Source organism: Osmerus eperlanus, chromosome 24 (genome assembly GCF_963692335.1).
Source record: "Osmerus eperlanus chromosome 24, fOsmEpe2.1, whole genome shotgun sequence".
NCBI classification, from domain to species: Eukaryota; Metazoa; Chordata; class Actinopteri; order Osmeriformes; family Osmeridae; genus Osmerus; species Osmerus eperlanus.
Window position 1 is genome coordinate 1,814,299 of NC_085041.1, and position 12,119 is coordinate 1,826,417.

The 12,119-nt window shown below is 53.5% G+C and overlaps 1 protein-coding gene across 4 annotated transcripts in view; it reads left to right on the forward strand.

The window, feature by feature from the left end:
- The window catches only part of cep350 (centrosomal protein 350), a 38,125-nt gene that overhangs the window by 23,018 nt on the left and 2,988 nt on the right, over positions 1 to 12,119 (forward strand). For 2 of the 4 annotated variants that reach the window (XM_062450159.1, XM_062450161.1), the window contains exons 26-37: positions 1 to 63; positions 161 to 321; positions 4,134 to 4,348; positions 4,556 to 4,743; positions 5,516 to 5,645; positions 6,490 to 6,650; positions 6,866 to 6,999; positions 7,201 to 7,268; positions 7,465 to 9,344; positions 9,990 to 10,481; positions 10,851 to 10,997; positions 11,778 to 11,900. The exon at positions 1 to 63 is cut by the window's left edge and continues 102 nt beyond it. In XM_062450159.1, the coding sequence (XP_062306143.1) occupies positions 1 to 63; positions 161 to 321; positions 4,134 to 4,348; positions 4,556 to 4,743; positions 5,516 to 5,645; positions 6,490 to 6,650; positions 6,866 to 6,999; positions 7,201 to 7,268; positions 7,465 to 9,344; positions 9,990 to 10,481; positions 10,851 to 10,997; positions 11,778 to 11,900 (3,762 nt within the window). Of the gene's footprint in view, positions 64 to 160; positions 322 to 1,775; positions 1,899 to 4,133; positions 4,349 to 4,555; positions 4,744 to 5,515; positions 5,646 to 6,489; positions 6,651 to 6,865; positions 7,000 to 7,200; positions 7,269 to 7,464; positions 9,345 to 9,989; positions 10,482 to 10,850; positions 10,998 to 11,777; positions 11,901 to 12,119 lie in introns of all 4 variants that reach the window. The other 2 variants (XM_062450158.1, XM_062450160.1) reach the window with 2 other exon arrangements.

The following is a 12,119-nucleotide window of genomic DNA, read 5'->3' on the forward strand; positions in this document are numbered from 1 at the left end:
CTGCGGCTCCGGGAACGTCTCAAGTGTGCTGGAGACCCCAGCTCTCCGGTCAGCAGCCCTCCGGTCAGCAGCCCTTACACCTGACCGCACGCCTGCACAGTCAACACACACGTCATACTCACTCTCTGTGTGTGTGTGTGTTACCGCTCCCGTCCTCCAGGAGACCCCCGTGTCGGAGACCCCAGCGGACGCGTCGTCTCCCCACAGCACGGTGCACACGGACGGGCACGGACGCTCCCCCTCTCCCCTCTCCGTCTCCGGCAGCGAGACCAGCAGCATCATGCAGAAGCTGAAGAAGATGCGCTCTCACACGGACGAGAAGTAAGTGCTCCTGACCTCTGACCTCTTGGTACGACCCCCCCCACACACACACAGACACACACCTCCTTCCTGCTTCCTCTTGTCTCTGTCCCTTCTCCTTGGTCAGCTACTGTGGGGGATTAACAGCTTGCTGCAGGTGCTGTCTGGTGTCCTGGTGTGTGTGTGTGTGTGTGTATCTCCGGGGAAACGCTAGGTGCAAAAGCTCAATATGCTGCGGTGTGACTTGACTGTGAATATAAGCATGCTCCATCTTCCTCTGTGGTCAAGAAGAGAGAGAATGAATGTTGGTCCAAGACCACTGCCAGGGTCCAAGACCACTGCCGGGGTCCAAGACCACTGCCGGGGTCCAAGACCACTGCCGGGGTCCAAGACCACTGCCGGGGTCCAAGACCACTGCCAGGGTCCAAGACCACCGGGCTGAAGGCTTTTCATGGGGCTTGGGATCTGCAACTAAACCTTACCTCCGAATAAACTCTAGCTCAAGTTCCTGGGTGAGCTTACTTGAGGTGTGCTTGATTTACCTTCCCTTGCACGATGAGACTGATGGAACTGTGCCATTAGTGAACACGATGACACACAAGAAGCGCACCTTGAGTACTGTTCATTCAAGTATCAGTCCCCCAACCCGCCCTTCCTTAACAGGATCAGGGCTCATTTCGGGTCTCCCTTTAACAGCTCGATGGCGACGTGGAGCTTGGTCTGGCTGGACTCTGTTGTTTTCTGCTGTGCATTGCTGGAGCCTAATCTAGCCATGCCTCTGTGTGTGTGTGTGTGTGTGTGTGTGTGTGTGTGTGTGTGTGTGTGTGTGTGTGTGCCTGCGAGCGCTCTACCCTCTAAAACAAGCCCTGTCTCCTGCCCATGCTAGTCACCAGCAGTTCAAACACATTGACAATGTTACCATCCACATTTTATAACCTTCAAGGCCCCCCCAAATCTTTTTTCAGTTCGTAGAAATTCCTTCATGCAGTGATTTTTTTTTTTATACAAAGGATCATAGGGGGTTAGGGTTCGAGGGGAGAATGAACCCAGAGAGAGATTAAGATCAGTCAGGGATAACACGCTGTGCACTGGCACGGACACACACACTCTCTCTTGGACAGGCGCCTCCATTGTAGTCCAGCTATACACACACACACATACACATTGTCTCAAAGCCATAGTCCAACCTAGGGGAAAAGGAAAGCCAAGTTGGAGTCTACTGCATTAGGTGTTCTAGTTAGCCATGAAACCCTACGGTACAGTAATGCAACCACATGCTGACTCACTGCTCTCTCTCTCTCTGTGTGTCTGCTTGTCCTTCACTCCATCGGTCCATTTACGTTTTCTTTCTTTCGTTCTTTCATTCTTCATTGTGTTTCTCATCTGTTTTTTCTCCCATATGTGTTTGTGTGTTCTGTGTTTGTGTGTGTGTGTGTTGGCCTGTCTGGTTCTCTCTCTGTGTGTGTGTGTGGTAGACACTGCTCCCCTGTCCACTCCTTCCTGTCTGTGTTGTCGGCTGAGCACTGGGCCTCTCTCAGTCTCTGCCTCCCCAACCTCCACCCCAAACTCCAGCTCTTTATCTCCAACCAGCTGGTCAGGTACAGTGCTCTCTCTCTCATCTCTCCCTGCTCGCCTGCCTCCCCCCTGCCTCCCCCCCCTGTGTTAAGGGCCCAGTTATAGCTGAGTGTCTGGATACGATTGAGTGCCCATTCTTGACCTTTTGAAATTATCTGATCGTCAAACAGCCTGCATGAAGGTCCTTCCTCTGGTTCTGATCATGAGTGCCAGGGAACCAATCGAAAGACTCCAATGAAGAGAGGCCTCACTGTGACCTTCAGAGGTTACGGTCAGTTTAACAAGGGGCGCTCTGATTGGAGGAGAATCTCAGGTTGAATGCTGGGAGCTTTTCTGTCTCTAGGGGTTTCCACTTTGACTGTTTACACCACTCTTTGTCTCTCTCTCTCCCTCTTTCTTTCTCTCTCTCTCCCTCTCTTTCTCTCTCTCTCTCCCTCTCTTTGTCTCTCTCCCTCTCTTTCTCTCTCTCTCTCTCTCTCTCCCTTTCTCTCTCTCTCCCTCTCTTTGTCTCTCTCTCCCTCTCTTTCTCTCTCTCTCTCTCCCTTTCTCTCTCTCTCCCTCTCTTTGTCTCTCTCTCTCCCTCTTTCTTTCTCTCTCTCTCTCCCTCTCTTTCTCTCTCTCTCTCTCCCTTTCTCTCTCTCTCCCTCTCTTTGTCTCTCTCTCTCCCTCTTTCTTTCTCTCTCTCTCTCTCCCTCTTTCTTTCTCTCTCTCTCTCTCCCTTTCTCTCTCTCTCCCTCTCTTTGTCTCTCTCTCTCCCTCTTTCTCTCTCTCTTTCTCTCTCCCTCTTTCTTTCTCTCTCTCTCCCTCTCTTTCTTTCTCTCTCTCTCCCTTTCTCTCTCTATTTCTCACACTCCATCTCTCTCCCATTGAAACTCCATTCAGAGTGAATGAATCTCAATCGCAGACATATTTATTTTAATTCCCCTTCCCTCGCTCGCTAAAGACCCCGTCATTGAGACGGAGCGTTTGGAAATAGAACATCCCTTCCCGGCCGTCCGGCCGAGGAGGGATGAGGTCTGGACGAGGCCCAGTCAGAGATCAAGTGCCTCATCTCTTTAATGATCCCTGTACATCTTCACTAGCGCTCCTTATTAGCTAACTGTTGCCTGGTATTGGGGCTAATGTATATGTATGGTCCACAAGCCCTTATAGTGAAGAACACTTAAGAGGTTCCATGGTCTGGCCTGGGTCATCAGTATGAATTAGGCCCTTCCAGACAAAACAGACCTTGGAATTGGATGAGCAGCTAAATACCTTCACGTTACGGTAGCTGAGCGGTTGCTCGTAACTCAGACGGCTATGGCCTGCCTACCCTGGCTGTGTATAAACAACCAGTCCTTTACCGCAGATACTGCTGTGTTCATTCATTTGGTTTGTTTGATTAGCTGTTGAATGGAGGTTTATTTGTTGATGGTTGTGAGTTTCATCATACAGAGGTGACCCCTGTAGAGACATGACTGCACCGGGGGATGCCGTGTGTGTTTGTGGTTTGATGTGTGCGTGACCTCTGACCCTGCTGGGGTCTGACCCGGTGCATGATGGGTAACAGGATGTTGATTTCAAACCGGGGGCCTGTTCCATGAAGCGACTTTACCGAATCAGGAACTTCTTTATGGAACAGGCCCCTGGTATCTCCGTGGTGTTGCCTGGATACCCTGGTTGTCGGGGGAGGGAGTTTGAAGGGGACTTTTTTTGCACTATGAAAGTGAAACCATGTCTGTGGATATCAGCATGGTTTAGAAGAGGTGTGTGTGTGCACATGAGTGAGTGTGTGTGTGCATGTCTGTGAGTGTGTGTGTGTGGGTTAGTGGGTTGAGGTCTAGCATGTGCTTCCAACCATTCAACTGTCCTCATGCTGACTGTGCCCTCTTCTGGTATGTGTCTTTCCTCTGCTTGTCCCTCCCTCTCCTCCCTCCTCTCCCCCCCCTCTCCTCCCTCTCCTCCCTCCTCTCCCCCCCTCTCCTCCCTCTCCTCCCTCCTCTCCTCCCCCTCCCCCCCCCCCTCCCCTCTCCTCCCTCCTCCTCCCCTCCCTCCCCTCCCCTCCCTCCTCCTCTCTCCTCCCCTCTCCTCCTCCTCTCTCCTCCTCTCCTCCCTCCCCTCCTCCCTCCCCCCCTCATCCTCCTCCCTCTCTCCTCCCCTCTCCTCCTCTCTCCTCCCCTCCTCTCCCCCCTCCCCCTCTCCTCCTCTCTCCTCCTCTCCTCCCCTCCTCTCCTCCCTCATCCTCCTCCCCTCCTCTCCCCCCTCCCCCTCTCCTCCAGGTTCCTGACTAAGCGGGAGCAGCAGCTGATGCAGCGGAGGCGTCACGCTGAGGACCTGCTGGAGTGGAAGCAGCGTCTGGACCAGGAGGAGGCTGAGGTCCGCAGGATGGAGAGGGAGGCGCTGGCGGCCTGGGACCGCCACACGCCCCGGGGCCCGGAGGGTGAGGGGGAGGGCTCCACCCCCGGAGCTGAGGGCAGGGCTGCAAGGGAGAGAGGTGAGGAGATGTTCCCTTTCCCTCAACATGACGGCATGACCCCAGGCCTGAGTTATGAGCCATGTGTTTTCCTGAATCTGATGTTTTGCGTGCTCTCTCTCTGTCTGTCTCTCTCTGTCTTTGTCTCTCTCTCTCTCTGTCTTTGTCTCTCTTTCTCTGTCTCTCTATGTCTTTGTCTCTCTATCTATGTCTCCCTCTCTCTCTCAGGTGTTGTGAGTGTGGGGGAGTCCTCTCCGGTGACTACAGAGTCCAGCGTGCACACCGAGTTCTCTGGCTCCCATCCTCCCTCCAGCCCCTCCTGCTCCACCGCCCCTCCTGGCTCCGGCTCCACCCACAACAGCCCGGCCAGCTACTCCCAGGAATTTGACTCCACCCCCCACTCGCCCCACCAGAGGGTAAGCACCGTACCCCTAGCGCAGACCTCAGTACGGGCTCAAACCTAGGTGTTCACCGGTCTCCCACACGGTGGTGAAAACAGTCCAGTTCTGGAAGTATCAGCTGTCAGGCGACACCATGGGTCCCGTTTACTCTAACATCACGTTGTGGATGTCACCATCCCAGGTCTGATCTGAGCCGTGACGCTGCCCTCGTGCCCTGATCTTAGGGCACGTTAAAGGAGTTAGAACAGGGAGTGATCAGTGATCCTGGCCCTGCCTGTAGACCCCACCTCTAACACTGGCTCAGTGACTGTGTTCTGCCCCGGGCCGGAACAGTGCTGTGAATAAAGAGCCTTTGTGTGGGCTCCCCCAGCTGAGACCTTGACCAGGCACTCACCCCCTTCCTGCCGTACATCCCAGGCCTCTGTTGTCGTGTTCGTCTAGATGCTGCTGGTCGAGAAAAGCGCCTTCTGTCTGAAAGGGGAAAAACACTGCAGAGACTTGTAGGAGCGGACTGGGGTTCTGTTGTGTGTGAATGAGGGGGAAACTAGGAAGACCTTGTGAAAGACTGACAGTTCCATCAGACATGATTAGGGGGTCAGCGTGTTCACCCTCCTGTACGAATCACAGAAGCATCCTTGACCTGAGTGAAATGTGACATGTCGGGCGCTCCACAACACAGAGGCCCGCCCTCCTGTTTGAGCACTGATAGATCATCATTATGAATCTGATATAGCCACACACTCACACACACTCACCCCGCCTCCTCTTCCTGTGTCGCTCTCTGTAGTCTCCTCCAGCTGAAGTCAGCCCCGGCTCCTCCACGATGCCTGAGGCCAGCGGGGTGAGGACGCAGCCCCCCTCCCCCCGGACCCCCGGCCAGGCCCTGGCCCCGGACACCCCCTCCGCCGCCCAGACCGGTGAGTCAGCCCTGCAGACACTCTTGGCTTTCTGATCATCCCGTTGATTAGAACAGAGATCTTGTGGTGATGAGGGAGGGAGGGAGGGAGGGTATAATGTGAAGCATGATGTGAGCGCTTCCCTGACGCCCTACCTGCCTAGCGCTGTTACTGGAGGACACAGCCCAGCCTCTCCCCGGGCAGGAGGCAGCTAGCATGAGGCAGGAGGCAGCTAGCATGAGGCAGGAGGCAGCTAGCATGGGGCAGGAGGCAGCTAGCATGGGGCAGGAGGCAGCTAGCATGGGGCAGGAGGCAGCTAGCATGGGGCAGGAGGCAGCTAGCATGGGGCAGGAGGCAGCTAGCATGGGGCAGGAGGCAGCTAGCATGGGGCAGGAGGCAGCTAGCATAAGGCAGGAGGCAGCTAGCATGAGGCAGGAGGCAGCTAGCATGAGGCAGGAGGCAGCTAGCATGGGGCAGGAGGCAGCTAACCCCGAGCCTGGTTCACCACTCTCTTCTGCTGTGGCACTAGACAGGCTAACTTTGCTGCAGTTAGATGTAGCCAGGAGTGTAGTATAGACTCTTCTTCTCTCAATATTGTGATCGGTCGTTAATGTTTGTATTGTCAGGTGGCCAAGTAGCATGGACTTTGTGGGTCTACTGACGGTAAAATCATGAGCGATTGAACAAAGTTCTTTGGACGTGTTGTTGACAGAATGCATACTTTCCCTCCCCCTCCCTCATGTGAGGGAGAAAAACATATTTTCAAGTGGCACCACTAAGTTGGATTAGGTTTTGCTAATCAGCCCTGACCTGGGAGTTAGCGTTCTGACGGTGCTTACCGCCTGCTTCCTGCCTGGTTCCTCAGAGCCCATGTCGGATCAGAGCGACATCGAGAGCCGTATCCGGGCGCTGAAGGAGGAGCTTCGGAAACGCAAGTCGATGGTGTACCAGCTGAAGAAGGAGCAGAAGAAGAGACACAAGGAGCGTCTGAAGGCCCAGGAGGCCAGCCTGCTCAAACAGCTGGAGGTGAGGCGGGGGGGGGGGGGGGGGGGGGGGGTGCTGGTTTGACTGCGTAGATCGCGTGTTTACGTGTGTGTCCGTCTTCATGATTCCGTATGAGATGTGTCGGGGGTCTTTGTGTAGTTTGTTGTTGTTGGGGACGTGTACCAAGGTTTAAGAACCGCGTTCCTGAAGATGAAACTAGAGAAGCAACTGGTTCTGTTTGTGTTTTTCCCATCCAGTCCTACAACAACTTCATACAGAAGACCGAGGCTGAGCTGAGCAAGGAGCCAGACTCTCTCCACGCCACAAAGCCCCAGATTAAAGTCCCCACTGCCTCAGAGAAACCCAGGGTCAAACCTCCACCTCCAGACAGGTACAGCCTAGCAGAGCCCAGCTGCCGGTTTGATCCAGACTGGATCCCTGATCACCTGATCCAGACTGGATCAAACCGGCAACAGGAACAACCAGGACCAGAAGCTACTTGTTTGCGAACAGAGTTGAAAGTATATATTGATGCAGTGATGCAGGTTTTGTGTCAGGGTTGATGTTTTTGTTATTTTTTTCTCCCTCATAGATCTGAAACCAGTCAAAGTTGGAAGGCTGGCTCTGAGAAGATAGGCCGTGATTCTCCTACGGAGCACGGTGAGTGTTTGTCATGTCATTCTCTTGTCACCTCTCTGTGAAAGATTAGGCCTCTCCTGACTTCAATTTCCCCTCATTTTGGTTTTTTTGTAAAGGTTTGTAGACTCTGGTTGATGTGTAATCTGTGTGTGCCAACCGTCTTGATTTATAATGACATCAACACAAGGCGTCAACAACCCTGTCTTGTTCTTCTCAGATGACCTCACCCCACTTGGACGCAGCAGATCCACCTCTTTACCTGAGGAGCTGTCAGACGAGGACCCTCCTACCGTCACCCCCACCCCCGTCTACGGCAGCCCAGAGCACAGCAACGCCCCGAGAGACCTGCTCTCCCCTCAGGCCCACTCCAGGCCTCCGTCCAGAGACACCCAGAACCTGAGCGGGCCGTCCCAGAAACCGAGCACCGAGCTTGGGGACACCAGCGTGGTGTCCAGCCAAAGGTCTGAGGTCCTGGAGGAACTGGAAGTGGAGGGCTCTCAGCGTTCCACGTCTGAAGGTCTCTTTAAAATGAACCTGGAAGAGAGACCCGCCTCCTCCAGGAGAGACCAGCGGGGGGTTTCCCTGACGAGCCGCCTCGATGCAGATGACAGGCCGATGCCAGGGGATTCCCCCGACGTTGATGACGTCATCAAATCTGGGACGTCCCTCGCTAACAAAACCCCTTCCGTCGCCACGGAGCCCAAAGGTCCCGACCCTCTCGACGCCGAATCTTCTCTTAGTGACCGCTCTTTCTCCCCAGACCCTGACCAGCTCTCCTCTAAGAGAGAGCTTCCAGCCAAGGGCACGGAGGCCTCTCCACCTTCGGCAGACGGTTACCATGAAGACTTTGAGTCCTCCGTGGAGTCATCTCCCAGGGAGGAGGCCCAGCACGGCTCCAAGCCCACCTCGCCCTCCTCGCCTGCCCACCCAGGACCCGGGAGGCCCGTGGAGGGTTCCCCGACCGGGTCCCCTCGCTACAGCAGCTCGGAGGACAGGGAGGGAGACATATCGGAGGAGTTCAGCCAACACTCGGACACTTCCAACGACAGCCGCCGGTCTGGGAGGATGCTGGACCTCCAGAAACAAACCGGAGGTTCGCAGGAGGACACCAAGGATGACGTTTTTAGCCCCAAACACTCCCTCTCCCAGACCTCTCCTCTCCCGGGCATAGATGAGATGCCCAGCTTCAGCGTTGGAGACCGGGTGTTGGTCAGCAGTGTTCAACCTGGGACCCTCAGGTTTAAAGGTCAGACACAGTTTGCTAACGGGTTTTGGGCGGGCGTAGAGCTGGACAAGTCTGAAGGCAGCAACAACGGAACCTACGATGACGTGGTGTACTTCCTGTGCGAGGACCGCCACGGCATCTTCGCCCCTCCCGACAAGATCTCCCACCTCCCGGATAAGTTTGAGGTTTACGCGGACACCACGGAAGACGAGGACTCGTTCTTGGACGACCTGTCGGACGAGGAAGCGAAGACGAGCGCCGCTGACAGGAAGTCCAGACGCGGAGGTGTGAAGGACCGGACGCCTCAGAGGGCTTCCGGGGGCGGAGACACGGCGCCTGCTGATGATGTCAGCGACGGCCCGGTGGATCACCAGAACAACCTCACCGCTGCCAAAGACAAGCCTCAGGCCACGTCGGCAGATGTCAAGAAGCAGGGCGAGCGATCGATCCCCAACGGCCGGAGCAGAGACATCATCCTGGAGTTACAAGACACCCCAACCACCCTGTACATCTCCGACATGGACAAGATCGACTGGGGTAGGAGGAGCCTGAAGGAGACCACCAGCCTCATCGAGGCGGAAGGCCGGGAGGGGCAGCTGAAGAGCCCCGCCTCCGAGGCTGAAGTCAGAGGCGGCGACGCCCTCGGCACCTTCGCAGATAAGCTCATCAACACCTTCGTCAAAGATGCGGTGAAGCAGTTCACCCAGATCAGGAGGGCCAAGGAGGAGAAGATCACAACTGCCAACCAGGTGACGGACGTGTCGACGGGAGGTGAAGGCTCGATGGTTTCGGGGATCCAGAGGGATGGTCTCCCCTTCTTCTTGGACTCTGAGCAGGAAGAGGTTTCCTCCCCGGAACTCTGCAACAGACCGGTGAGTCTTGATAAAGACGTTTTAATTGTGGAAGAAACCGGGGGGGGAAAACAACAACAACAACAAATCAGTTGGTAATAACATAGCATCCTACTGACTCACAGGAGTTGAGTCAAAGAGAGGTTTTTGTCCTGTGCTGCCTCATGTAGCTTAATCACATCAGAGGTAAATGGTTGAACAGCAGAGCTGATGAGCTCACTGTGGAGGCCGGCAGCTGTGATTTAATTATCCAGTCGTATTGACAGTCAGTCTCGCATTTGAGCCTCCCAAAAAATCCCCCCTTCTTTGTTTGTACATGTCCAAAGTTCAACCAACAACTCTACTCTGGCCGTCTATGTTGAAATACACTCCTAGTGGTAGTCATAGTAGTCCTGTGTGCTTTACGTCACAACAGTGATTGAGAGATGATCTTTACTACTTGTGTAAGTCTGTCTAATGCTACGGTTTGTAATTCTGTGTAATGAGGGAGTTTTCTATTGAATCTAGTTTTCTTATTTAAATACAGGTCAATTCTAGCAGCAACAACAACAAAAAATCATTTTCTCACTGAGACTCCTTTGTCTCAGTGAGAAGATCATCCAGGTGGTTTGTTTGTGGAACTGTGAATGTGAACCTGTGTGTGCGCTGCCCTGTGTGCCCGTGTAGGAGAGCCCCATGCTGGGGGCGAGCGGCCAGGAGGAGCTCGCCAGGCGCCTGGCGGAGCTGGAACTGAGCCGCGAGCTCCTGGACGAGTTGGGGGACGAGCAGGACTGGTTCGACGAGGACTTTGGGCTCAGCACCCGCCGGGAGCAGCAGAGGCAGAAGCAGAGAGAGGAGGAGGAGGCGCAGGGCGGGGGAGGAGCAGGCCGCTCAGTCCTGGGGGGTCAGGGAGAGACGGTCCCGGTGAAGACCCCCCCCAGACCAGAGCTGCCGTTGCCCCCGAAGCTGCCAAAGCAGCCTGCCATGGTGGTGCCCCACACCGCCCTGCAGGTGGAGAAGCTGGTCCACGCTGCCACCCAGGAGATCTGGCAGGGCTGTGGGCTCGGCGGCGGGGGCACGGTGACACTGACTGGCCTGCCCGTCCCCAAGCCCTCGGAGACGTTCCTGGGACACGATGCCAAGGGCCAGGAGGCAGTGGCCATCCGCAGTTACAGACAGGTAACCACCCTCAGGGCACGTGTTAGACATCTAGGAAAGAGAAAGCCCTGTGAGGGTGATGGCGTCGTTTCCAGGGGGATGCATGTGAACATCGTGCAGCCTCGAGGCCCCTGCTAGGCCTGTTTAGCTCGGATTAGGCTTTTCATTCAAATCAAATCAAACTTTATTTATATAGCGCATTTCATATCAGAAGGCTTCACAGAGGGGAAAAGGATACAAACCTTTATGTTTGACACTCCTTTTCCAGAGGGAAGCAAAACAAACAGTTCACCCACTGACACATGGCCATCAGTGTAGCCTTTGTAACCTGAATGTGGAAACGTTCAGAAGTGTCCCTCCACTGAAGCCAGCTTCCCCTCTCCTCTGCAGGCTGTGTACGACCTGACCTGGGAGATCATCCAGGAGATCTACGCCGAAGACCCCAACGCACACCAGCCCCTGTGGATGAAACCCCGTCGGGTCAACTCCTCCTCCTTCCACAGAGTCAAGTCTCCAGGCGACATTACCAACGTCCAGGTGTGTTACAGTACATTTACATTGTCATTTAGCAGACGCTCTTATCCAGAGCGACTTAGTTAGTACAGGGACATTCCCCCCGAGGCAAGTAGGGTAGGGTGCCTTGGCCAAGGACACAACGTCATTTTTCACGGCCAAGAATTGACCCGGCAACCTTCTGATTAATAGCCCGACTCCTTAACCGCTCAGCTATCTAACCACCAGCTAGGGTGCGCTAGCATTAGTCATACAGTAGACTAGGCTGAAGCCATGGGTCATGTTGCTATGCTAGGTAGGGATGCTCATTTTGGAGAAAACATTTGACCTATTACCGACTCTCATCAACGACCATTTACCGGCAAGAAAAAAACTAAACAATGGACGAGTGTCTGTGACCCGTAAAAAAAAAAAAAAAAGAAGGCTTTCCCATAATGGGTTGATTGGCATAAATTACAGCATAAACAACAACATAACACATTGAATCAGACAGTGCTGGCTGTTGGTTGCTGACGGTTGTTGTATTGATGTAACTTGTAGGGGTGGGAATCTTTTGCTACCTTTCGAATCAATTCTTGGGGTCACGATTCGATTAAAAATCGATTCACGATAAAAAAATGTTTATATATATATATATATATATATATATATATATATATATAAATAAAAAAAGAAAACATCCTAAAAAATTATTCACATAAATTTGTGAATCGATCTGAATCGCTAGCAGACTGAATCACGATTCAAATGTGAATACATTTTTCCCCCCACCCCTAGTAACTTGTGTTTTAAATCCTGTGCTAGGACTTCATCGCCACTGAGGTTCTGAAGCTGTACGGTCTGAAGAAGGACAAGAACCAGAAGACAGACTGGCAGAAGATGTTGAAGTTCGGGAGAAAGAAGCGAGATCGAGTAGACCACGTTCTGGTAAGAGATGGCAAGAATACACTTAAGACACGCAGCGCATTCACCAGGAATCCTTTTTGACACTGAAATTTTTGAACTTCTCCCTTCGAATCATAATTTTTTCAACCTTCCAAGAATAATTATTTTGAAATTTGAAAATAAGTTTACAAAAAAGTTAACACAAAACGTTAAACTTTATTTCTGTCATATTATGTGAAAGTTTTGAAACTTTTTTCCGAA